At 46.7% G+C, this 25,596-nt stretch overlaps 1 protein-coding gene across 2 annotated transcripts in view; it reads right to left on the minus strand.

Annotated features, from left to right (window-relative positions):
* Positions 1–925: 925 nt before the first annotated feature.
* TXNRD3 (thioredoxin reductase 3) overlaps positions 926–25,596 on the minus strand; it is a 29,780-nt gene continuing 5,109 nt past the window's right edge. The window contains exons 2-16 of one of the 2 annotated variants that reach the window (XM_080913924.1): positions 24,589–24,649; positions 23,557–23,666; positions 21,253–21,357; positions 20,985–21,057; positions 19,330–19,449; positions 14,303–14,445; positions 12,732–12,847; positions 11,443–11,668; positions 10,323–10,415; positions 6,550–6,626; positions 5,980–6,136; positions 3,586–3,693; positions 2,776–2,871; positions 1,670–1,804; positions 926–1,169 (exon numbers count right to left, since the gene is read on the minus strand). In XM_080913924.1, the coding sequence (XP_080770050.1) occupies positions 1,107–1,169; positions 1,670–1,804; positions 2,776–2,871; positions 3,586–3,693; positions 5,980–6,136; positions 6,550–6,626; positions 10,323–10,415; positions 11,443–11,668; positions 12,732–12,847; positions 14,303–14,445; positions 19,330–19,449; positions 20,985–21,057; positions 21,253–21,357; positions 23,557–23,666; positions 24,589–24,649 (1,683 nt within the window). In that variant the 3' untranslated portion in view covers positions 926–1,106. The remainder of the gene's footprint in view (positions 1,170–1,669; positions 1,805–2,775; positions 2,872–3,585; positions 3,694–5,979; positions 6,137–6,549; positions 6,627–10,322; positions 10,416–11,442; positions 11,669–12,731; positions 12,848–14,302; positions 14,446–19,329; positions 19,450–20,984; positions 21,058–21,252; positions 21,358–23,556; positions 23,667–24,588; positions 24,650–25,596) is intronic. The other variant, XM_080913925.1, reaches the window with a different exon arrangement.

Consider the following 25,596-nt stretch of genomic DNA (forward strand, 5'->3'; position numbering starts at 1 on the left):
CCCTCTTTTCTCTCTCCATCAGCCTGTGCTCAGCCACACTAGCTAGAAATAGACTTAAGTCCTTTGAGCTTCACACATCGTTTTACCTGGTCAGGTCTGACAGTTAGTTGATGGTTCAGCCGGTGCTTGGAGCACTGGTTAAACTGTTTAAGCATGGTTTCCCTATAACGACATGTGCCGTCAGTCAGCTCAGACTACCTGAGACAATGGATGTGTAAAGAGGAAGGGCTGCCTGCTGTGGTGGTGCACGCCTGCAATCCAAGCTTTTAGGAGGCTGAGGCAGGAAGATTTTGACAGCCTTGTAACACCAAGTAAGACTGCCTCAGACACAAAACAATATAAACATTTAAAAATTTTAGTGAAATATTTTTAATGGGTCATGACTTAACATATCACGTTTAACAGATGAGATCACACAAACTGTAGTAAAATCTTTTTTTAATAGTATCTTTAAGATAAACATGAGAAAACTATAGCAATACAAGGATTTTCTCTTCTTTGTGAGGCTTTGTTCGACTATAGGCTAGGAGAAGAATGGCTTCAAGGTTCTCCCCCCAGGAGCTGTGCAAGAATTGAGGTATGAGTCAGGTTTCTGATAGCAGGTAAGGTAGACTTTAAATGGCTATACAGTGCATATGGCCTAGTAGCAGGAGGCTTGAGCAGCCAACCATTCTAACCTGCTCCCCAGACACCGCAGACTTGTAAGAGCCGCACTCTAGGCACACAAGCCTCTTTACAGACAAGCCCACAACTGGGAAAAAAAAAATCTCTTCATGGAAACAAAGCGAGGGAAATCGAGGGGTCAAAGCACTGGCAACCGGGAAAAGGGAGCTCACCGTGCCATCCAAGGCCTTGTGGGGTAAGTCGAGGCTGACATGCAGGAGTCAGCCTTGGCTCACCTCTGCAGGTTCCGAGCCAAGGCGTCAAGGATGCAGCCTGGCTGCTGCATGCGTCAGCTGAGACTACAGATGCTGCTGCTGCTGGCCCTCTGCCGCGTTCTCGTCTCTATGCCAGAACAAAAGCCTAGCACTGGTCCCCAGTGCCCAAGCAGATGTGGGAACAGAGCGAGAGTGTGACAGGGAAACCCAACAGCAGCAGGGCTAGCCTCAGCAGCCTTTCTGAGTAATGTCCAGCCCTGAGGATTTGGTGATTTCCAATGTTGTAAATACCTGTTTGCAAAGAAGACAAGAGATGGCAGTATTACTAATGCTTTGCACAGATATGTTCCAGCTGCACTGAGAAAGCACATTCAATTAGGTTAATATAAAATACGTTAGAAGCAAAAATCTCTGATATCACATTTCGTAATTGTTTTGAAGCTAGGGCTACTTGAAGCCTCTGTACCTCACTTTGGGCTGGGGAGACTCTCACTGAGTAGAGCTGGCAATCTGAGGACCCAAGTTCAAGCCCTGAAAGACATGCTGAATGTGCCAGCACATGCTTGTAAAATCTCTATGTCATGGAGACAGAGATAGGTTCATCCTGGGACTTGCTGGCCAGCAAGCCTAGCCTATTGACAAGCTTCAGGCCAGTGTAACACCCTGTCTCCAAAAGAGATGGACAGTACTTAAGGAATGACACTCAAGGCTGTCCTGTCCCTGGGCCTACACACAGACAAGAACACACACAGACAGGAATACACACTCAGACATACCGTCCTGTTCCTTACCTCACCACAGGTGGGGTGGATTCCAATGGTGTCATCCAGTAGCTGCTTTGTGAGCCCACACTTCATTGCAGCTGCGAATCCCTGTGTGATTTCACCAGCATTTGGCCCCAGGACATGAAATCCTACCACTCGGTCCTTTAATACAGAGACAGAACAAAGAATTTCAATGAGCTACGGGTCAGAATGGCAGTCTACTCCCTGCAGCTCACAGCTAAAACATATAGGATCTCCCACAGGAAAGGAACTGAGCAGAGCCGAGAACAGCCTCTCGGCGGATCTGTCAAAGGAGTCAGTAAATGTGTGGTAAGAACTAACTCCCACTCAAATTCACTAGCATATGCAATTTGCCTAGCTGTAATGGAGCTCAAAAGTAGGGTGTGACTTCTGAATTATGCTGAGTCAGGACCACACGAACATGGCACATATGAACTAAGGCCCTACACTGGCATAATCCCAAAGCCTATGGTCTTACCAAGAGGATTTGTGGGCCAGTGAGCAGGTGTCTGCTCCTGACACTCAACAGAGCTCAGGAATGGCTAGTGGAGACCATCAGCCAGGCAACATTCGGTAGGTCTCCAGTCCAGGGCAGTGGTGAGCCACAAGCTGTCCGTGGCCAAGCTCTTTCATTGGATGCTGGCCTCCATTCTGATCCTCGGTGAGGACAGAGGAAGGGACATCCCTGTCTGCCCAAGCTCCATCAGCACCTGCCTATTGTTCCGGAGCTTCTCTCTGGGGTCCTCGCCTCAGAACTCCACATGCCATACCACTGATGAAGCACAAACGTGCACTGCACACAGGGCTGGATGGTAGTCACAGTGTTAGTAGTCACAGCTCCAGACCTTCCATGTTAAACTGTGGGCTCTGGGAAGCAGCCTCTCCTGCTTCCTGTGCCAGCCCTCTGCAAACAACTGGGAGCTCACTCCTGCCCTGACTGCTATCTTTACAGATGCCATAAAAACCCAACTGGCAAGAATCTAAGCTGTCCTTTAAAGTCAGTGGGTCAGGTTGGAGGCACAGCCCAGGGTAGAGAGTGTACTTTGCACAAATAAGGCTCTGGGCCAAAACCCCAGAGAAAATGGAGAATAGAAAGTGAAGCATCTACATACACTGTCGAATTTGTTGCAGATTATCTTTGCATAACAGGTGTTGTTGTCTCTGCCAGCAACTGTCCACTCAAGAGGCCAGAACAACGTGTGATACACCTAGACCAGAAGGGAAAAGCTTGAGATTAATATCATACAAACCTACTCCTCAATATGCTTTTAGTCCTCCTAAGCTGACTGGCAGCAACAGCTTGTAGCATAGGAAGCCCAAGGTCCCAGCTGGAACACACTGATGGCTGCATTAGAACCAGGCTCCCAAAACGCCAGCATGTCACTTTTGCTTTGTGCAGCCATTAGTCAGAAACAGAAACAGCCTCCTGTTTCCTAAACTCCATTTTCAAGCATTCAGAGCATTGTTGGCCCAAGGTACCAAACTAGCTCCTGTGTAGGCTGAGAAGGTGACCACCAAGACCCCTGCCTCGTGTCACAATCACCCCAAACCTAGCAGATCAGCAGACACAGAGCTGTCCTGCCTCCTGAGATGAAACACAACACCTGCACTACTGTCCCCAGCTCCCACCCTACTGGGATAGCCATGTCTCTGAGGAGGCTCCTCTGAGTCATTGTACATGGGGCAAGCAAGCCTTTCATACCTGCATCTCCAAAGTCCTAACTCAGGTACCCGACTTCCCCCTCACCACAGATCTATTCTTTTTATCACTTTGCCAGTGAGACAGAGTTTAACTCTCCCAAGAAGGAGGATGATTTCTCTAACAATCAGCACAACAGAGACTTGCAAAGTTACAACATAAAAAATGGCTTCAAGGACAAAAAAAAAAAAAATGGCTGCTTATAAAGGACATAGGGTCTTACTTCCAGATTCTCTTTCTTATACACTTCGATGGCTTTCTCTTCGGACAGTCCACAACAGCCATACTCCAGAGGTGTGAACACTGTTGTTGGGATGTTAATGTAATCGCACTGGAAGAGAAACACACCAGACTTTTGTGACCTGCTTCCCAACGAGTTTCTACAACACGATTTGTAAAAGGCGGCTGGGGCTGTGTCAGATCAAAAGAGATTCGGCGGTTAGCAGCGCTCACTGATGGAAAACTGGAGAAGCCTAAATGCTCTGGTGAGCATGTAAGACAGCATGCCCAAAATGTTTTTATTATTTCATTTTATGTGTGTGGTGTTTCCCTGAATGTATGTCTGTATACCATCTGCATGTCTAGTGCCTTCAGAGTCCAGAAAAGGAGGTTGGATCCCCTGGAACTGGAGTTACAGACAGTTGTAAGCCACTATGTGGGTATTAGGACTAAAACCTGGTTCTTCTCCAAGAGCCATAAGGGTGTGTGTGTGTGTGTGTGTGTGTGTGTGTGTGTGTGTGTGTGTATGTGTGTGTGTGTGTGTGTGTGTGTGTGTGTGTGTGTGTGTGTACATGGAGGCCTGGGGGTCACATCAGGAATACTCTTCTACCCTGTCAACTGAGACAGGATCTCTTAGTCAAGCCCCGATGTGCCTAATACAGCTAGTCTTGTTGGCCAGCTTGCTCTGGAAATCCCATCTCTGCCCTGCAAGGTTGGAATTACAGGTGGGCCCCCACACCTAGGCTCTGAGAGCTTCCAACGCTGGTCCTTTCATGCGGTGGCAAGTGTTTAACCACTGTCCTATCCTTCACATTGCTGAACTTCTGCTGAATTCTCAGGCAGACTTTGCTCTGGTCAGAAGGAAAACATCTTTGTCCCTAAGCAACACACACACCAGCAGAGTGTTGCAAATTAGATTGATGCCTACCACTTAAAAAAACTCAGGAAAAAAGGCGTGTTTACTGTAGTCATTTGGAGAACAGCAGGCTGAGCAGCACAACTCAGGAGACCTGAGCACCTGGGCAGAGGCTCCTGCAGGAGCCACCGGCTGTCTTCCTAAATGAAGCTGGAAAACACAGGCCTTAAACATGGCACACAAAATGCCTCACCATGGATTTCTGGCCACCAGCCTCCTTCCACTTGTCCACCCATTATAACTGCTGCCCTTGCAGACACCCCAAATGCCATGTACACTGTGGGGATACGTATAACACAAGCAGAGCCACCGCCCTGCATCTGCCAGCCCTGCCACAATCCCCAGGACTACTGACAGAGCAGCGTGTTCCTCCCAAGGGTGAGACCCTATGAGGGTACTATTTATTATTCCCACAGACCTTGAGCTCTTGTCTGATGAAACAACTCCTAGAAAAGTCCGTTGCTTCCTCAGTGGAAGCACCCAGATCCCAGATGTCTCACTAAGGAATACCAAGACAGGAAACCATGCTGCTCATAGATCTTGCAAAAGATGGAAGTGAAACTGTGCATGAATGGAGTTGACCGTGCAGGCAGTGCAAGGCACTAGCAGTCTGATCGAGACACACTCTCCCCTGAGCTTAGCAGACCACTTAGAAAGCCTGTTTCCAGCCTGTCATATAATCCAGGCATCTTCTCCTGCCCTGCAGCAACTGGGTCTCAGCACGCAAGCACATAATTACACTTCTGGACTGTTATCTGTGGACTGTCTGAGACCTGTGGGACTCAGCGCCCACCTGCCTGGTGAGTCCTGAGGCTGGACCCACAGTAATTTTCACTATTACAGAACAGCCCAAGGATGCAAAAAACACAGGTTTATCAACTCTTTAATCAATAACAAGTAACTCAACTGAAAATCAGTGCTAAGAATATTTATTTAGAAAATGAGTCAATGAGTGCTATTTGTACTAATTTTGATATCCTAATTTTTTGATATCCTAATTTTGATCAAGATACTATTATGGCTGAGGATGAAGCTCAGTAATAGGTAACTTACTTGGTTTTCCACGAGACCAAGACTTCAGCTCCAAACACACACACACACACACACACACACACACACACACACACACCACAGAGAGAGAAAGAGAGAGCCAAAACATGCACATATTCATAAACCAAGACATATACACAGAAAGGCTTATATGTGTATGTATGTATGTATGTATGCATGCACACACACTTTCACTCAAACAGAAGATATATTATACACACTCACAGAGACACATACAGAGAAACACATATACACTTTTATGCATACAAACACACACACATACAGAGACAGAGAGACACATATACATGCTCACATATACATATAATAAACACATAAAAAATAAACACGCAGATACATAGCTAGGCACACAGACACATAGGGAAACATAAACACACATATATACAAACAGGTCAACAATAGGAATAAACTTACCTTTTCTAAAGAGAGCCCAAAGAGTCTTCGAGCTAGCAGCTTGCCTGCCTGTATGGCTACAGGTGTGAGCTCCGGCCTCCCCTCCAGCACATCCCCGACAGCGTAGATGTGAGGCACATTGGTCTGTTCCACATCATTTACTGGTATTTTGCCAGTCCTGTTAGAGAGGAGAAAGCACACACACTAAGGAGCTGTACTGCTAAGTGGAACCACAGGCTGGGCACTGTGGTGTCTAGTGACCTAGAAGACAGATCAGACCATGCATCCTGCAGGTCTGAAGCTTTCACATTCCCCATGATCACCCAAGGCTTTCCAATTTTTCTCTTTGATTGATCAAATCATAGGCAGTGGGAGAGCATATTTCTATGAATATGTTTTTAGATTGCTATTGAATACATGAGCTCGTTAAGGCCTGTGCTCAGAGTCCCTAATTGGCTGATTAAGATAATAATACTTGGTTGGCATCATACTTACGGTGAGAAATCTGAAGGATTAGAATGTTGTATCTTAGCAATTAGCAGAGTTTTTAGGGGGTTATGTGCAGTGACAGTGCCACAACCCTACACTTACTTCTCATTGATTTTGACCCCGATCTTCTCCAGCCCTATTTTCCTTGTACAGGAGTCACGACCAATTGCTAACAAAACCTGCATTTAGAGAGGAGACCAGAAGTGTAAATTATCCCCATGAGAAGGGCAAGGGAGATACCACCACAGATGCCCAAGGCATTAAAAGACTAACAGTGAGACACTGTAAGGGCCTGAGCAGTAAATTAGATGAAGTCCTTTACAGGTGTGGCCTTACCATCTCCGTTTTTTTTTTTTTTTTTTCCTGTGGCTGTGGTAAAACAGCCCAATCAACACAACTTAGGGGAGAAAGGGTTCTGGCCACAGCTCATGGTGGGGGTAGTCAAGGCTTCAAGCTTGCTCATGCTTGCAACAACTGGTCAGATCACATCCACAATCAGGAAGCAGACCGTGATGGAGTCATCAGCTGCTCAGCTCTCTTTCTTCACTCACAGGGGCCACAGTCCCAGCCAGGGAATGGCACAGTTCACAGTGGGCAGATCTTTCCATCTCAGTTAACACAAGATAATCCCCAAGTATGCACGGAGTCCCTCCAGCCCTCTCCATCACATTAATTCACCCACAAACCTGCAGAAACCCCTGAGTTATGTCACTTCAAATGTACATATTTCTGTACAAACACACATGTTTCTGTACAAACATACATGTTTCTGTACTGGCCCAGAGTATCTCATCCTGTGACAGGATCTGGAGATAGGGAGGAATTTGGTGACAATTAAAGTAAAATGAGGTCACATGGGTATCCCCTTCCTCTTGTTTGGATGTCTTCCACAGGCTCTTGAGGAATTGATCCCGGCCTGTCCCAGCTCCCTCCCTTGAGAACTGAGGAGCCTTTGAGAGGTGGGATCTATGGAGAGGAAGTGAGGTGATTAGGAGCAGGCCCTCAAAGGGGTTATGAAACCTCTGTCAGTGGTGGCTGGGGACTGGCAAGGGGCATGGAGCTTTTTAGACTCACAGACATTTTCTACTGCTTTAAAGGATTCTGTAAACCCCACCCCACAGTTACCTGGCAACAGCCAGGTATGCTCCGCCCCTGTTACCTGGCCCTAATAAAGAGGGCTGCTTGCTCCCTCCTCTCTCTCTCTTGACCTTTTGCCTTCCTGCTCTCTTGGTCTCTCACCCTTGCTCAAACCCCCCCCACCACTCCTCTCCCCATTCCCTTCCCCCCTCTTTCTCCATGTGCTTAAGGCTGGCCTCTACTTCTCTACTCCTCTTCCCTCTCTCTCTCTGCCTCTACCACCCTCTTAACTCCCCTCCCCATGCCCTAAATAAACTCTATTCTATCCTATACCATCGTATGGCTGGTCCCTCAGTGGGAAGGGATTTCCAACATGGGTTCCCCAGAGGCATCCCCCTGCCCCCAGGCCTCGCCACACCTCCATGGAGTATATCCTTCCATTCTCTTCACCCTCTTCCTAACAGTGTGCCCTGTGCCAGCACATTCATTTGGCAAAAATGGTCAACTATACAATAGGTCTGATCATTCAACTGTAAGTTATATATGAGCAACTGTATGCCAATATGTTGGAAATTTTAGCTGAAATGGATTAATTCCTAAAAAGAAGACATAATAAATCAAAAGCAACTATTTTAAAAAACTGCATTCACACGTTCCCCTAGAGTATTTAATTCTAGAAGATTTCATCAGTAAATTCCACCAAACATAAAGTGCAATCCTAATAGTCTATAAATGTGACCAGAAGATAAATAAGAAAATAAACACACTATCAGTGTCTTCCATAAACCAGAATGACCTCCAACAATGGGGTAGGCCAAAAATGCTTAAGGTGTAAAATCTAAAAGGCAATTATAAGTAAAAAAAAAAAAGTCAAGCATGGCAACACACACAGTTGCTGTGGCACTTAGGAGACAGAGACAGGAGGATCACTGTGAGTTTGAGACCACACTGAACTACATAGTGAGTTTAAGGCCAGCCATGTCTATTTAGTGGGAGACTGACACAAAAAAGCTGACAAATGCTTATATACACATACACACACAAATCATACAAGTGTGTATACACACCACACATGAGCTCTTACACACACATACATATACCAACATGACTCATAATTACAGATATTTAAATTCTAACCAATCAAATTGAAATCACTGAACTGGGTTCATACCAAAGAATTCAAAGTTGATTTTAAAATCATTTAACACCTTGACAGGTTTGAAGGAAACCAGTCCAATGTTTCCCAAACGCTGGAGAAACAGTTACAAGTGAATCTCTGTGCTTAATTTTTAAATAAAGAAATAAAGTGAGCAAAAAAAAATCCACTTGGCAAACAAAACCTAGAATGTTCTGGATTGCCACCAGCACATTGAGGAGAGCATCACTCTTTCACAAGAAGCCACTGAAACTTGCCTCTTATGGAGGGCGAGGGTGGGGGCGGGGGGAGGCAGGAGCGAGGGCAAGGGTCACCTATTGTCACCACTACTTGTAAACCTTGCACTGGAGCCATGGCTGGTGTGTTTTCCTGGGTGGCTTTTTGTGGCTGTGATAAAACACTGACCAACTAACTTGAAGAGGCAGGGATTTATTTCATTTGTACTTCTGGGTCATAGCCGGAAGGCAGGGAAATCAGGGCAAGAACTCAAACGGGAGCAGAGGCAGGAGCCATGGAGGAAGCTGCTCCCTAGCTCATGTTCAGTCTGCTTTCTTATACAACCCAGGACCACCCTTCTGGGGTGGCACTGCCCACAGTGGGCTGGGCCCGCTCACATCAATCAGAAAAACACCTCAGAATGTGCCCACACACCAGCCTGACAGAAGCAATTGCTGGGTTGACATTCCTTCGTCCTGGGTGTCTTCAGTAGGAGTCAAGTTGACAAAAACAAACAAAAAAATAAAAATAAAACATAAAAAAAAAAACTAACCAGCATTACACCAGAGAGATTAAACTGCTTACTGCCAAAGAATATGAATGTGTGCACAGGAAATCCACAGCAATATAAGAAGAGTTTCAGATACGATTCACACAAATAAATGAAATAATTTTAAAACCCCACAAAATTTGGCCTTTTTGTACAGCAGCAGCACAGTAACACACACACACTTATAACCATGTAACCCACAGCTCCTAAGAACAAACCCATGAGAGGTTTTCATCTCCTAGAGGCCTGGGTGAGTGCTGGTGGAGCCTCTAAGATCTCAGTGCCTAGGCCAACTTGTCACCTTCCTGGACCACTACACACAGCAGCCAGCAACCGTCTGCACACCATGTGACCCTAACCAAAGCTGCAGCAGGCAGAGCTTGGACTTGTGTTTAGTTACACATCCCCTCACTTGCCTGTTTCTCCATATATTTATGCTGACTTTTTAGATAACTGCATAACACACAGGAATAGAGTTCACAACAAGTGTATAACTCCTATAAAATTACCTAAGAGACCCACTGGCACCTCAGCCTCTCAGGTTATTCACACTGGCTCAAGAATCAGAAATTGTCTGCCCTTTTTGTTTATAAAATATACTTGATAGAAATTTTACCGTAAAAATATCCAAGTAAATATATGAATGAAATATCTGATTCTCAAAACAAGAGATCAGTATGGTTTGAATGTGAGCTTCTAGAGCTTTTTGTGTACAGTCACATATGTGCACACTTCACACGAAACTCTTTATACATCACTGAACATGAGTGTGGTGGCACCCCCCCCCCACAGTTGTTTTCTCTTACAAAGAGCTAAGAGCAGTGAGCCTAGGGTCATTTCCCAATGCCTTGTCTGCTCATTTCCAGGAACACTCACCGTGTTATACGTCCCTTCTATTGTTTCTGGTCCTTCGGTGGACTTAGCCACGACTTTCAATCTTCCAGGTAAGCCTTTCTCCAACTGTTGAACCTAATAGGGACACATGCGGTACTGGCTCTAATGTGACACACAACAAACTGACCAAAGGACATGTGCATAGGCATGCTTGCAGTGTGATGATCATATGTGCACCTGAGTTCTCTAGACTAAACAAATAAGACATCCATGTTCTGCATGTTACAGACAGAATTAAATAGAAGATTCACTGACATGGGAGGCAGCAAAAAAAAAAAAAAAAAAAAAAAGAAAAATAAAAAAGAAACAAAAGAAGTCTTCCAGGTGTTGGTTTATTAAGTAAGTGCTCCACTTACTGCGTGGGTCAGAAAGATTAGCAGGGTCTAAATGGGGAAAGTTGTACTTAAATGTTATCTTGTTAAGTGTGAAATACACACAAGGACTCAGGCAGTGCTGTCCAATAGGTTTCTCTGAATGTGTGCTGTGTGCACAGTTAGTACTCAGAGAAAAGTGACCGCTACAGATCATTCGTAAAAAGTGTGGGCCAGACAAAAACAAATGGGCACTAGCATCTGCATGCTGAGCGGACTGGAGGGGAAGGCACAGGCTGGGGCCACACCAGCCAAAACCAAAAGTGCTGGGCAGAGGAGACGAGATGTGTCACTACAAGCAGCAGAGGAACCCATAATACATGGACACGGATGTGACCACTGGGATTCCTGAGAAGCAGCTTCAAAGGAGTGAAAAGCCAAAAGGAAGCATCTGGCCGTGAAACAGGCAGAAATGGAGGTGGTGTGGAGAGGGTGCTTTGAAAGGAAAAGGAACAGTGGGGAACCAGTCAAAAGGCAGCAGAGTTGGTTTGCCTGAGGATGAAAGCTGATGAGAAATCAGGAGACTAAAGGCAGGGCAGCCTTGGAAAGGTCAGAGGGAAGAAGAGAGACTGGGGGCTGGGGAAGAGGTTGTAGACCTGGGGGTAGAGATGATACTTTCCTCACTCTGTGAGTGTGTGGGGACTAATGCATTTAATGAAATGAATTTGGTTAGGAGAGTGAATTTTAAAGAGTAAGAAAGACAGCAAAAGGTCCAAGCTGCCCAGACTTGCCGAAACGGGGGTGAATTTCCTTTGGAACTTGACGCCTTGTTGTTCCAGGTAGGATCCCACTTTCTCTGCCATTTCTTGATCAAAGCCACGAAGAAGGATGGAGCGGACCATGACTGTCACATCTAACCCCAAGCCAGCCAAAAAGCCTGCACACTCCAGGCCAACATAAGAGGCGCCCACGACTAGTGTCCGGCCCGGGCAGTATGGCAGAGAGAACAGGTCATCACTGTAAGAGACGAGAAGACAGAGTGCAGGTGGAAGTCATAACATGGGTTTCAGATGTGCTCATCTGTTGTTGGGTGGAAATTCAGTGCCTGAGTGGAAACATCATAAGAACACAACAGCCACTGGAAGCTTCTAGTCAGATCTGCCTGAGAGGACATGGAGAAGACATGGGCCAGTGAGTTCAAACAAGATCACAAGCAAATCACTAAAAAATAAGACAAAGGGCCTGGGAAGAATGCTCAGTGGTTAGGTGCACTGGCTGTTCTTGCAGAGGACCTGGACTCAGTTCCCAGCACCCACATGGTGGCCCACAGCCAACTGTTAACTCCAGTTCCAGGGATTCTGATGCCCTCTTGTGACTCCTGTGGGTACTGCATACATGTGGTATACAGAAATACATGCAGCCATACACATAAAATAAATAATACATTTTTTAAAAAATTGAATGGAAAACATTTTGCTTTTTCAGAGGCATCTCGTATATTATGTGCACACGTATTATATATGGGTTATGTGTAGTGTATGTGGTGTGTGGTGTGTGTAAATGTATGTGGTGTATGAAAAATTGATAGTATATAGTATGTAGTATATGTGGTTGTGCTGAAATGAATGGTACATGAGATACTGAAGTATGGGGTATGTGCAGGTGTGTATTATGTATGAGTAGTATGTAGTGTGTATGGTGAGTAGTATATTTAACCAAATAACAGTGTGATAAAACAATATTTCCTCAACACACGTCTGCCCCACAGTCTGAAGTCCCTGTAGCAGCGTAATCTCTAACTTGACACCTGGGGACACTGCAGTATAGAAAGAACCACCAGGTCATTACTATCCTGGGCCATGCACCTCACAGCTAGATTTCTGTCTTTGCTTTGGCCTCTTCTGTCTGTCTCTACCTAGAAACAGCATGGTAGGTTCTACCAGCGCCCTCACTACCTGACTGATTTTACATCTCTTCACTTCAGCACGTTAGCTGCAGCTTCTTGTGTTGTGTGTACATATAAAATGGAAACACTAAAGCATACAATGCAGCGAAGTTGAAGTGGTCCATTTACTCTCACCTCGTAATGCAGTACTCTTTATCTCCCTGGATTCCCAAGTACCGCGGCCTTTCACCTGTTGCTATGACAAACTTCGAAGCAGTATAGAAAGTTTCCTGCCCCTTCTTGTTGGTGGTCTTGAAAGAAGGAAAATACATGTTGGCAAACGGTTTCATCACTATACTCGAAGCAGCATCAACAGCTGTGCCTGGTAAGTAAAGCCAGCAGCTCGGTGTGACTGGCGCAATGCAGACACACGAAGACAGCACAGCACAGGGGTCAAAGTCCGCACTGGTGGTGGGGTGACAAGTACAAACCCCATTTAGAATGGCTTTGCAGAAAGCCTGCGGGAAAGGGAAGTACTGAGGAGCTGCCCCTATCAAGCTGGTGTAGGGAAAGCCCATGGTGTATTTTCTTGGCTGTGATTGGTGTGCGGAGGCAGTACCACCCTGGGCAGATTGCATAAGGAAGCTAGCTGAAAATGAGGCTGGGAGCAAACCAGCAAGCAGCTCTCTGCTACAGTTCCTGCCTCTGCTCTTGCCTTCAGTCCTGCCCTGGATGACCTGAACATGTAAACCTGAGAGGCAGGCTGGAGCTAAAACTGAAGGCCCGCACACACCGTGTCACAGATGTTCAGCTAAGGGGAGCAAGCAAGAGTTACTGGTTATTTGTGACTGCAAGGATGATTCAAAATATATATTCCAGGTAAGAAATTCCAACACCGACAATGGCACTTAAACACGTGGAGGCACAACCAGCTGGAAGGCTACAGCTTGAGTCAGGGGCTCCTTAGGATGGTCCTGACACAAACAACTGAGCAATTGAGAGTGGAATGGGGGAGAAGGTATGAACTTGAGCCCAGAGGGATGAGGTGCCCAGGAGAGGCCGGACAGCTCGGCCAGCTGCCAGGTCTCGGACAGGCTGAGAAACAAGCTACCTTTAGTTGTTTGGAAGAGTTTGGAAGGTTTGAAGGAACAACTTCAAGTTAACCAGCCCTCACTGGTCTCTGATGGTCTAACTGACCATAAAAGAATCTAAGACCCTGCAAAGATTACCTCATGCTGTGCCTGCAAAGCAAAGTACAAAACAATGTGACTCTGGTGGCACAGCAATTCACTGAGGACAGTGGCTGATGCCTCTCCTAACTCCAGTTTAATCCTCCTGTGGTCATCCAAACAACATCTGTGCTTACAGATTCAACAGAATGTAAGCGTCACATACACAACCATGAATTCATAGGCTCCTATGAATACTGTGGGCTGGAAGTTATGTTTTTATTTTCTAAAAGCTTCCAGCCGCTGAAATACTTGTTTTTAGTCTTCTGCATGTCAAGCTGTTTAAATATTTTGAGTAACAATGAAATGAAAGGCAAACAATACCTTTAAATTAAAAGTTCTTAAGAATGCACACGCTACGATTTAACTCGACATGTAACCAACAAGCAGTGGTCTGAAAAGCACACACAAGGCCACACATAAGTGTGACTTGCCAGCTTCAGTCCTCAATTTGCAACATGGAATTTTAATTTCAGTGCATAGCCAAAATCAATGACAGTAAAGGAAGACAATGAACCTAACAAATCCATGTCTTACCTTTATTTTATGCAGTTCCACAAACTCCCCAAAGGAGTTGACATAGGCCACGCCTTTCTCTCGAAGTTTTACTCTGTAGCCCCAGTTCAAGGATGCAATGTGGTTCTGGATCGCTTCCGTCATGGCCTCCCAGTTGTGCTTCACTGGGAAACAACCAGGGTAAAGTACACAGTGAGGTTTTGATGCTGGTATTTTCTTTGTTTTTGAAATAGGGTTATTTCTCTGCAGCCCAGGCTGGCCTTGAACTTGTGACCCTCCTGCCTCCACGGATTATGTGTACACCACCACTACAGGCTGATTGTTTGATCACATATGAGCCATGTCACTGTTTTAAAGACAAGAGCATGGTGCATCCTAATCTTTCCTGCAGCTGCTGTGCTTTTTCGTTCAGCTTTGCATTACAAAGTGTGGGTGAGGGAAGAGACAGAGTTCTGAGAAGAAAAATGGGAAAGCCACAGAGAGGTGCACATGCACATGGTGATGCCCACCATGCAAAGGGAGGGCCACACTGTCACAGGGAGCACCTCCCAGAATCCCTTCTCACACCATGGGGGCGTGTGCTTCTCCCAGACCCTTGGGTAGGAAGAAGTCCTCAGGTTGAGACAGAAACACGGAAACCCTTCTCCCTGGGCACGGACAGGTGCCAAACACTATACAACATTGTTAAAATCACAGGGTAAGTTCACGGCATAAGCTGTGCTTTTGTGTCCATCTTCCTAGAGATGAACAAAGAGGTTGGAAGATAGGTGACCTAACTCCCTCCTTGGCAGCTGTTAGGATGTCCCCTTGTGCCCTAGCTGCCTTAAGCAAGAGGACAAACAGCCAGCAGGCCTGCGCTTATGCCATCACTAGCCATTTTGAACACTCACAGACACCTTAAAGAAACTGCACAACCCACAGCTGCTCGCTCCAGCTCCTGGAGGTGCGGCCCCATCCAGGGCTGACTCAGTCTGCACAAGATTCTCTGCTGTCATGAGCTCTGGTGACCACTTGGTGACTCTGCAGCCACTTCCAGAGGCCCAAGTGGGAGTTCTTCCTCTGCAGACTCAGCAGAGACACTGTGCCTTGTGCTAAAAGGGATAATAATGTGACTACCACTGATGCAAACAGAAACCTTCCTTTGCATGGAAGGTTTCCTTTGGCGGTAGTAATGCCCCTTCTCTAGACACAAGACTGCTCCTCATTCACCAAACAGGGCGTGTGGTCAACCTCTCCTGTGCTGCCTCCCTTAGGGTTGCAATAGTAGGCCAAGTAGAACACTTCTCCCGAGGTGTCTTGCTTGCTTGCTTTTATTTTAGTAAAGCATCCTGAGCTGAAAAGAGCAGCAGGGACAGCAGACTGTGGAGCAGCAACTGCAACAGCGGTGAAGCTGTGGAGAGCAGCCAGCAATCCAGGCTACAGGAGAGGGGAGCATGTTCCAACCAAGGCCTTGGCAGCAAAGGAGGCAGGGCTGCTCTAGATAGAGTAGACAACTAGAGGCCAAGCCCTGAAGCCAAGGTTAGCGCAATGGAAACCACCAGAGTTCTTGACAAGAGACAGAGGTGGCAAAGACTCCTGAAGAGTCACAGTGGTGTAACCTGCAGATGATAGCAGCCTGAGAAACTGTAAGCTGTGGCAGCCATGGCAAACTGCAATCTCACCTAAGGACAGAGAATCCCCACTTCCTAAGCCTTCCCATCCCTGTCCCTGATGCTGCCCAAGACTTATAACACTAGAGGGCGCCATCTCACTGCCGCTCCTTCCTGTTGGAACCCATGTGCTCCTCTACTACAAAGTAACACTCTGGTCCTTACATTTCTTTATAATAAACAAGGCTTGAACTTAGAGTTGCCTTTCATCTTACAATGTTCTATCCAACACAATTGCTGGGCCTTTCCACCATCCCTGCCTCTTCTGGGTGGATTACATCTTGTCTACAAGTGCTGGATCTAGAAGAGGCTCATACACACACACACACACACACACACACACACACACACACACACACACACACACACACACCTCTGTAGAAAACAAACCGACAGCCAAGGGACACAGTCCTATCCCTTCCCTCCCTTCCATTCTCCCCTTCCCTCCCTCCCCCCTTTATATATCTCTCTCCTCCCCCTCCCCTTCCCTTCTTCCCCCTCAAAGCCCGCTCCTCTCCAGCCCCCAGTACAGTCAATGTGGACATCAGGCCTTGCCAAGGCACTAGGGTAAGGGGAGCTCTAGGATTTTGCAGCCTGGGTTGTTTTTCTATACTCAGTTGTAAAGTTCTTCACAGTGACACATTTCTGCAAACCCCACCGCTTAAAGACCTTTCTTTCCAACACTCTGGGGAACTTTGACTGCAGGTTGACTTCAGGGTTTCTATACATCCTCTTCACAAGCCAAATGACCTTTACTGTACAAAAAAAAAAAAAAAGACATGGGCTCCCAAACATGGCTGTGCCTCAGCCTGCACATGAGTAACCAAGTCCCAGATCCCATGAGCTTTCCTGGGAGACTGAACAGCCAAATCTAGGGCCTGGCTGTGTCCCACCCTGTGTCTGTTCCTTCAGAGCATACTGGATGAGAAAAGTCACCCTCTGTTCTGAGAAAGCTCAGCTAGTCTCACAAGTTTATTTTCAATATAAACTTTAACATGAACACTTTAAGCCTTGAAGGGAAAAAGTAAGGCCTCAGATTGTGCTGGGTCTGCATAGTCATGAGATAATCTTGAGACATGGCCTCTTCATAATATTGAGACAGCCCCTCTAATTCATAGTACTTTTTTTGGTCTTCCCATGTACACCGCTAGCTTTGCTCCAAGGCATCTCATCATTTTTGTCATTTCTCACTATATTTTTAGCTTGTTATGGCTGGCAAGTAAGAAATGTGATTCTCACACTAACTGAACTAATTAATTCTAATATTGCTAAGCTCAATCTTCTCTATGTTCTAGATATATCATATTATAACGTTAGACCTTTCCATCAACCCTTTCCAAGCATGTACCCTTTCTTTCCTGTCCAACTTCATCCTGCACTGGTCAAAGGCATTACAGCCACACACAGGGTGGCTCTGGGGTGCCGTGGCCACACACAGGATGGCTCTGGAGTGCTGTGGCCACAGAATGGGCGGCCCCAACTCATACTTAATATAGACTCAAGGTCTTCAATAAACCCTTGCTTTCCACTCTTCATCCTGAAAAAGAGCTTATTAGCCTTGCTGGCAGCATTTTTAAAGCACTGTAGGTATGAGATTCCCATCAATGCCTTTAGATCACCATCAGATCTTAGGGTTGTGACTATACTTTCCTGACAAAGGTCCCTCTTGTTACCTTCTGTGAGTCCTCAGAAGCGACACAAATTCCTTTAAGACACTAATGTCTGTCACCTGGGTCACCTCTTCGAGCTGCAGTTTTCTGTTTTTAGATTCACTTGGTACTATAGTTACGTTAGCCTCGACTCTTCTTGAGTCTTAAAATACCCCAGCATCCCGTTTCCCAGTCTTGTCAATCTATGGATATCCCGGTCCCTACTATATCACCACATGCTGTGACTCTGCTTCACATCTGTTGCTCAGCTCTCTCCCTGAAGACGGCCCTTCCCCCCGCCCCCCAGAGAGCTAACCTTCTAGGATGTTATGTAGATGCTTCCGTGTTATAAGAAGCAACAGAAGGATTCATGGAGAAGGAGTATTCTTAAATACACAAGTCCTGCCCTAAAACCAACCCATCAGGTAGAGAGGCTGGATCCCATCTACAACTGGCAGGTCCTACATTAGTTCTCCAGTGAGTTGCCTGGTGAAATGGGTCTGGTTTCAACTGAACTCTGCCACACTCAGCTCCGAACTGAGCCTGCCTGTGCTGTCTCTCTCAGTGAACCACAGCCCATGCCTGCCTCTCTCCTCCACTTTGGAAAATCTGCTGTTTTACAATTGCCTATCAACCATAATGGGACAGACAGGTGATGGCCACATCTAAATCAAGGTCTCTGGAGAGAGCTTACTCATCCGTGATTTTAAGACCTCCACACAGTCTTCTGATATAGCCACCATGAAGACCCTCCACCTCTGTATCTAGCTGCCCATCATACCCTGTCACACCTGCATCTTCAGCATCCCTAAATCCACTTCCCACTCTCAGCCTTGACATCTTTGCTCAGGCCGGTGTTCTTGCCCCAGCCCTCCCTCCTCCTCTCCTCTCTAGGTGTCTCAGTGCTTCAGGAGAAACCTAGGCTCCAAGCTGTGGTCTGCCTCTCTCCTGCCTGAGCTCAATGCCTTGCCCCCTCTAGGGTAAAACCTAACTGCTTAGCTCTCTAAGCTCACTTCTATGATCTTCACCCACCCCATAGAACATGTTTTCTCACATCTACAGTTTTGGTAAACCTGCTCCTGGCCCTAATGTCCTCCTCCTCCGTGGCTTTCAAGGTGCAGCTTGAACTGGGCATGGTAGTTCGTGCCCATTGTCCCAGCTACTCAGGAGTTAGAAGTACTCTTACCATTTGAGCTTACGAGTTCAAATCCCACCCAGGGAACATGGTAAGCAAGCCCTCGTCTCAAAAGGGAAAGGAGGCAAGGGTGGCTAACATAACAGAGATCAAAAGATTACTTTGTCCTCGAAGCTTTTCTTGGTGCTCCTCTGATGTGGCAGAGGGGCACCTCATACACCACAGGCACTCTGCAGAGTTGCTGCTGCCTCTGGGCAGGGTCTGTTGTCATCACCCTGCATGGCAGAGCCCAGACAGCAAGCAGGAATGGGACTCAGCCAAGACTCTTATCCCAGATTCAACATCACAACAAACCTTCATTCTATTTTCTTCACACTTGAAAAAAGTCTGAAAATGGCCACCACTCTTTCCCCCCTTCTGCTGAGGGTCTGTCTGGCTTGCTCAGGGTTGTTTCTAGGCCTAAGTCCCAGGCCTGCAGCCAAGCTGCAGCCTCTGCAGCTGGTGGGCAGAGTGGATGAGCCTAAGGAATGCTGACTGAGCACAAGTCAGAACCAGTGCAGAGCCACGGACTCAGACTGTCTGGGGTCCTCCCGCCCTGGTTCAGCCACTGCTCACCCTGCTGGTTATACTCCCAGCCATATTTCCTCGCATCTTGTAGGGCATGCCCCAGGAGGGCTGCCTGGTGCATCAGCTTCTTAGGGATACAGCCTACGTTCACACAGGTGCCGCCGAGGCCTGAAAAGAAAGCAACATGACAGTGTCTCCCAGGTGGCAAGCATGCTCGCATGAGGTTTCTCAATCCACTGAAGTGCTATTAAAACATGCCAGAAGCAGAAAGATAAGCTCAAGTGGTGGCAGAGACCACTGTCATCCTCCAAATGAGGCACAAATGGGTAAGTCAACTTTCTAACTTGCAGTCTGTGAAGACGATCCAGTAATGTGGGAAAATCCAGCACTCTGTGAAAAGCTCTGGACATGGAATCCAGATTTTCACTTGTGTCTGATGCTCAAAGAATGAGACGCACCCAGTTAATGAGGTAAACGCTGTATGATAGGACTTGAGCCAACTGTTTTCCTTGCCTACACAAAGCCGGCCAGGTAGATCTATGTGCCCTTAGCAGGACCCAAGTAAGGAACCCCCTGCTGTGCTCTCTCCAGGGTGCAGGTTAGTGGGATCATTTCTGGATGAAAGAGAAAAACTGAGAAGAGGCAGAAGGAGGGGGAAATCTATGAGTAGACACCTGAATACGTCAAGGAGCAAGCAGGAAGCACTGTTGCACCCTGAGAATTCCAGACTAAAGCTTTAAATTAGCTTGAATTTCAAACAATGCTTTTTTCATTCTTTACCTATCGTGGTTCTGGGTGGAACGAGAAAGCATAGTCAGGCTGGGTGCAGAGTCCAGAGAGCAACAATGATGCAACTTAAACAGAAGAGTGTGCAAGGACAGAGCAGTACCCAGAGCTACCAAGGGCTGTGACCATGAGAAGAGGCAGGGATCCAGAGGGAGGGCAGGACCCAGCAGCACTGACCATGTGCGGCTTTCCAGACAATGAGGCCTAGAAAGCCAGGAGCCTAGCGTCCCTCCCCTGTTCCAAACTAACAAAACAGCCGGAAAACAGAGTAACAAATGACCAGATACCAGGCATCTGGCTCAACGCAGACTAGAGACAAAAGAATGCACTTGAAGCATGAAAGAACATTCTACACAAAATCCCTATGCTCTGTTTTATTGAGAAGAGTGGGAGAAAATGCACGTGAGTGCCTGTGCAAACACACACACACACACACACACACACACACACACTCACACACACACATACACACACACACACACACACACACACACACACACACACACACACACAGCAAGGTGCACAGTCTGCCTTGCAGCACATAGCAGAGGTGCATGGCTGGGACATGTGCTGCTCCTGCAACCAAAGAGCAACAATGGTGGACACTGTCAACGGCAGCCACTATACGGCCATCACACCCAGCTGTGAGCCTGAGATGGATCACAAAGTGACCAGGCCACACACAGCATATGTACTGTGCCTGCAGCACTAAGAGAGCATTGGCACACGCATGCAAAATCTATGGCAGAATCGTGGGTGCTGGGTCACGATACCACATCTCTCTTTGTAAAGCTGAACTGTCTGCATATTCCTTTACGGCACCCATGGACAACTTGTCCTGCTGACACTGGGGTGCATTGCCTGAGGTGACAGGAAAGAAGCTACCTCTAAGAGTAGAGGACAGCAGAATAACTTACCCCAGGACGTGCCCTGAGGCGATGGGACCACGAAGTCTAGCACCATGACCTTCTTTCCCAAGTTGGCAGCTTCCTACAAGAACGACCACATAGAAAGCTGTCATGTCACCTTCCCACCCCCAGATTTTTCTCCCTTAAGTGAACATCTGAATTTGACAGACACCATACTCCTTCTCCAACCCCCTTTGAACCGGCTACTATAAAATCGTGGATTGCACGATTACAGTTAACCTTCTGAAAAGTCACGATGGGCCACTCACGCTCCCACCTTGGCACAAGAGAGGCCGCCAGAGCCCCCGCCGATGACAATGAGATCGTAGTCATGAGCCGAGTTGTCCTGAAGGAGCTTCTGCAGTAAACCATTCTGATGTGCCTGTGGATCACCAAAGGGGACAGAATACCACCTGACTCCATTTACGACTAGCTTGGATTCTTTGACTAGACAAATCTGGAGCTGGAGAGAGAGCTCATCTGTCAAGAGCACAGACTGCTGTAGCTGAGGAACTAAGTCCAGTTCCTAGTACCCACAATGGGTGGCCCACAGGGAGCTGACATCTCAGTCCCCTGCTGGTACACAAGCATATATTCTCTCTCCATCCCCCCTCTCTCATTCTCTCATGCACACACTTAAAAATTAAAAATAAATCTCTTTTAAAAATCACTCAAAATGGGGAGATTTAGCTTAGTGGGGGAGCATAAGGTCCCAAGTCTGGTTCCTAGCACCAAAAGGGGGGGAGGGGGAGAAGAGGAGTCTCAGGAACAAACGTTTAAGTTGGGGATGTAAACTTATCATGATTTATGCCAAGGGATACACACACATTTGTGTTCAGTGTGACCTAGATATTCTAATAGCTGACCGTGTGTTGGGTTAGCAGAGGGCTGGGCTTGCCATCAGTGTCAAACAAGGCCACTTTCCATGGTAAAATGATCAAGTGTCACTTTTCAGTCTTTCTTTTGAAACCTGGCTCTTACGCACCAGCAACTATGGGGGGTGTGGGGTCTGTCACCACATACATCCCACTGTTTCTTTCCCAGTGGCCATAGAACAGGCTCTGGAGCCTCTTGTCTATTTGACCCCCTTGATGAGAAACTGCCCATAGGCCGAGGCCGGGTAAGTGACCCAGAAACACTGTGTTCATGCCTGTTGCTTTGGAAGCAGCAGATAAGAGGGAGCCCTGCCCATGAAGCAGCCCAGGTGCTTTGCACATAACCATCAGGATTCAAAGGAGCTATGTGACCAGTGAGGAATGGTGCCTGGGATGGTTTTTAAAACGTAGGAGAAGCTACCCTGGCCTTCTTATTGTATGTGACTCAGGAAAATCCACCTCCTCAATTCTAGATCCATCTGGCGTCGTCTTCAAGCTTGGGACTGATGGTGCAAGATCGAGTGCTAAGGGGCTGGTATTTATTGCCTACGCCATATTGGGACACTTCCAGGACAACAGAGCTATTACTGCATAATTATGTGGATCAGAAATTAACAGTCAATGTGACAATCCTCCCAGCCAAAAATTATTCTTAATTAAATTTCAGATATGTACTTAGTCAATCACTGGTTACTTGTGCTTACATACATAAGGGATTAAAACAGAACTCAACTGTAATTTAAGAAAAACTAATCATAGAATAAGGACCCTATTTAATAAACATCAAGGGGAGACCATGCTCCGGGCCTCACACATGCTAGCTACCCACTCTACTCTTGAGCCACGTTCTGTAAACACCCAGTGTTAATCTGTCATCCTCCCACAGTGGCTCCTGTGCATTTTCTGCATTGTAACAATTAAGTCAAAAGCCATGTGCTTTGTATGCGGTGTTGGCAATCTTGGCAGAACAATGTTTGTGTTGACCAACTCTTGCTGGGAAGCAGTCTGCTTCACTCCCTGTCAGGAGGAAAAGACTTGTCCTGGCACTAGTGACCCACCTGTCACTTTTCCTGGGGATATAAGAACAAATCTCTATTCACCTTAGATACAGCACAACAAAGATATGGTTCCAGGTGTCGTTTGGTGGACTTATACATTTTAATTGGGCTGTTGATAGGAGAGTGGGCAACTTGCTGTCAGCTACATTACTGCATTAGACTACTGTCTTCCTGCTAATTAACAGCTTATCCTATCTCTACAAAGGGGTGGGGCCTCATGAGACACCCCATGAGTCATGAACTGCTCATGAGCCCCTGAATCCCTCATAGGCCTCATGATGCTACACACACACACACACACACAGAGAGAGAGAGAGAGAGAGAGACAGAGACAGAGACAGAGACAGAGAGACAGAGAGACAGAGAGACAGAGACAGAGTCAGAGACAGAGACAGAAGTGGTAGTGGGCCCAGTCCTATGAGTGCTACCACTGCTCTAACTTCAGGCTAAAAACAGCCCTCCTGTGCCTAGTGGTCAGCATTGTATAACTTCTCAGGCATTATTGGTGGAAAAGCTCATTCCCTAGCAGTCATCAGGATTATCCCATAACCAGTGTCTGTGCCTTTCCATTGCTACTTCCCTTTGACCCTGACTAATTTACAATGTGAGCAAACCATTGAGGGCCGTGTCTGACGACCACATTGTTACCTGGAAAGTTCTGTCACATCCACCCACGTGCACTTTATTCACAAAAATGTTGGGAACCGTTTTCTGGTTACTGAGTTCTGTCAGCACTTCCTGAACACTGGTCCCATCATCTGAGGAAGAAAACAGTATATGAAGATACCACAAAGGGCCCCTCGCCGAACTCAAGTCGCACACTGCTCACTGATTTTCTGTTCGAGTCTGTGACAGCCAGTGCTTGTGACTTTATGAAATAACAACTTGAGATGGGAAAACAACAATGCCTTCAGAGGATACCTTAAACCCAAAGGCCCACCTACAGATTCCTTTCAAAACAAAGCACCCGGGTTAGCTTTTGCACACCCAATGGCTGTGCTGCAACCAAGGGATAAGTGTTCTTTAAGAACACAAACCCCAAGTAGAACCTGTCATAATCGTCCCCAAGAAAACACTTCTTACAATCACATCAAAAAGTTTTCATGAGTGTGGTCTGCAATTCACCCTCCATCTTGGAAAATGCAACTGGGCAGACTCAAACCAGAAGCACCTCACTTTCTTCGGGAAGGTTGATGATAAGACGGTGCCAAGATGGCAAAGTTGAGCTTTATTCTGGTCACTATCATATCCCAAATTCTGGCAAACAGCAGAAGCTGTGAAGCATTCGGTGACTGTCACACCATGGATGACAAAGATTCAAAGCTAAGCTGAAAATGTAACATGTTCTTCCCCAGGGGTAATGAATCAGGAAATGGGGTGGATCCCTTTTGTTATGACAATTTAGTCTAGTCTGTAGAAAGCTGGCAGCAAAGATGCAATGCCTCGAACACTTTATTAGAGTTAGCAGCCTACAGCTCCTCCCATGGCCTGCCTCAACCATGAAAAATCTTTACTAAACTGTCTGTCCTTTGAAGGTTCATCGTCTGTGTGGTTGAATACAAACAAAAAGGACTACTTTGGTAGAGAGACGTGAAAACAAACAGTATACCAAAGTACGTGGGAAAGAGCAGTCATGTTGGCACTCACTACAACTAGCAGCACGGACTGACCGCCACTCACCAACTTGATCCAGTTCCAGAATGTTATAATCCACTCCCAAGGACGAAAAGAGTTCCTTAACCTGTAAGAGAGACCCTGTGAGCTTCATGCTCCCAAAATGTTCAGCAGCTTTTTAGATACCCGAGTCACATATGGTGATAAGAGATGTCCGACATGGGTTTTCTTTAGGGACATAGGTTGTGGCCAACAGTTTTCTCAGATTTCCCTCCATATAGATCCCCAGGCTATCCCAGTCTGCCACCTCTACTTCTCTTTTTGCCTCCTTATGACTCCTAGTCAACTTTCCTGCCCAAATCTCTCTTCTGGCACAAGACAGGCTCCTGGCATTCTTTTATGGGTGCTATGCCTCAGTGCACATCCTCTTCAACTGTATCACTTCCTCTTCATTGCTTCCTCTCAACAGCCATTAAGTCCATCCAGCTAAATCAGCCACGAAGCACCGAGGACCAGTCAACCACTGTGCCAAGTCCATGATGCGACAATGAACCAGAAAGACACAAGCTCCACCCTCTGGACCAGGAATCAGGAGCATGGTCAACGTTTAACTTCTGCCTGTTTACCAGCTGCCCAGGAAAACGCCCCAGAGTCTGGCCACTTAGAACTGAGAGACCAAAGTGTGGGCATCACCCAGAGTGTTGAATCTGCACCATAGCCACTGTGCAGAGCTCTGGCTAGGTTTCACCTGAACACATGCCTTCCAGACATCTTCCAGGTCACATTATTCTCCCACCTCACGCCCAATGCCAGCCACGGGTAAGTCTTAGTTCTCTCTGCTGAACTGTTTTACTTTCTAGTTCCCAACAGTAACTCCAGCTTGTGTGTTCTTGCTGCCATCAGCTTTGTCTACTCCAGTTCTCCTGACAGCAGCTGCCATTCTGTGATACCACCCTTCACTTCCCTCCACCCCTGAGATAAAACCAAGAGGCTCTGAGGCCTGGTGACATATATTTAACCATGGTAATTATCTAAGAGTAACCCTATCAAGTTTTGAAAATCACCTAAGAGCAA

This window comes from Micromys minutus (assembly GCF_963924665.1).
Source record: "Micromys minutus genome assembly, chromosome: 3".
NCBI classification, from domain to species: domain Eukaryota; kingdom Metazoa; phylum Chordata; class Mammalia; order Rodentia; family Muridae; genus Micromys; species Micromys minutus.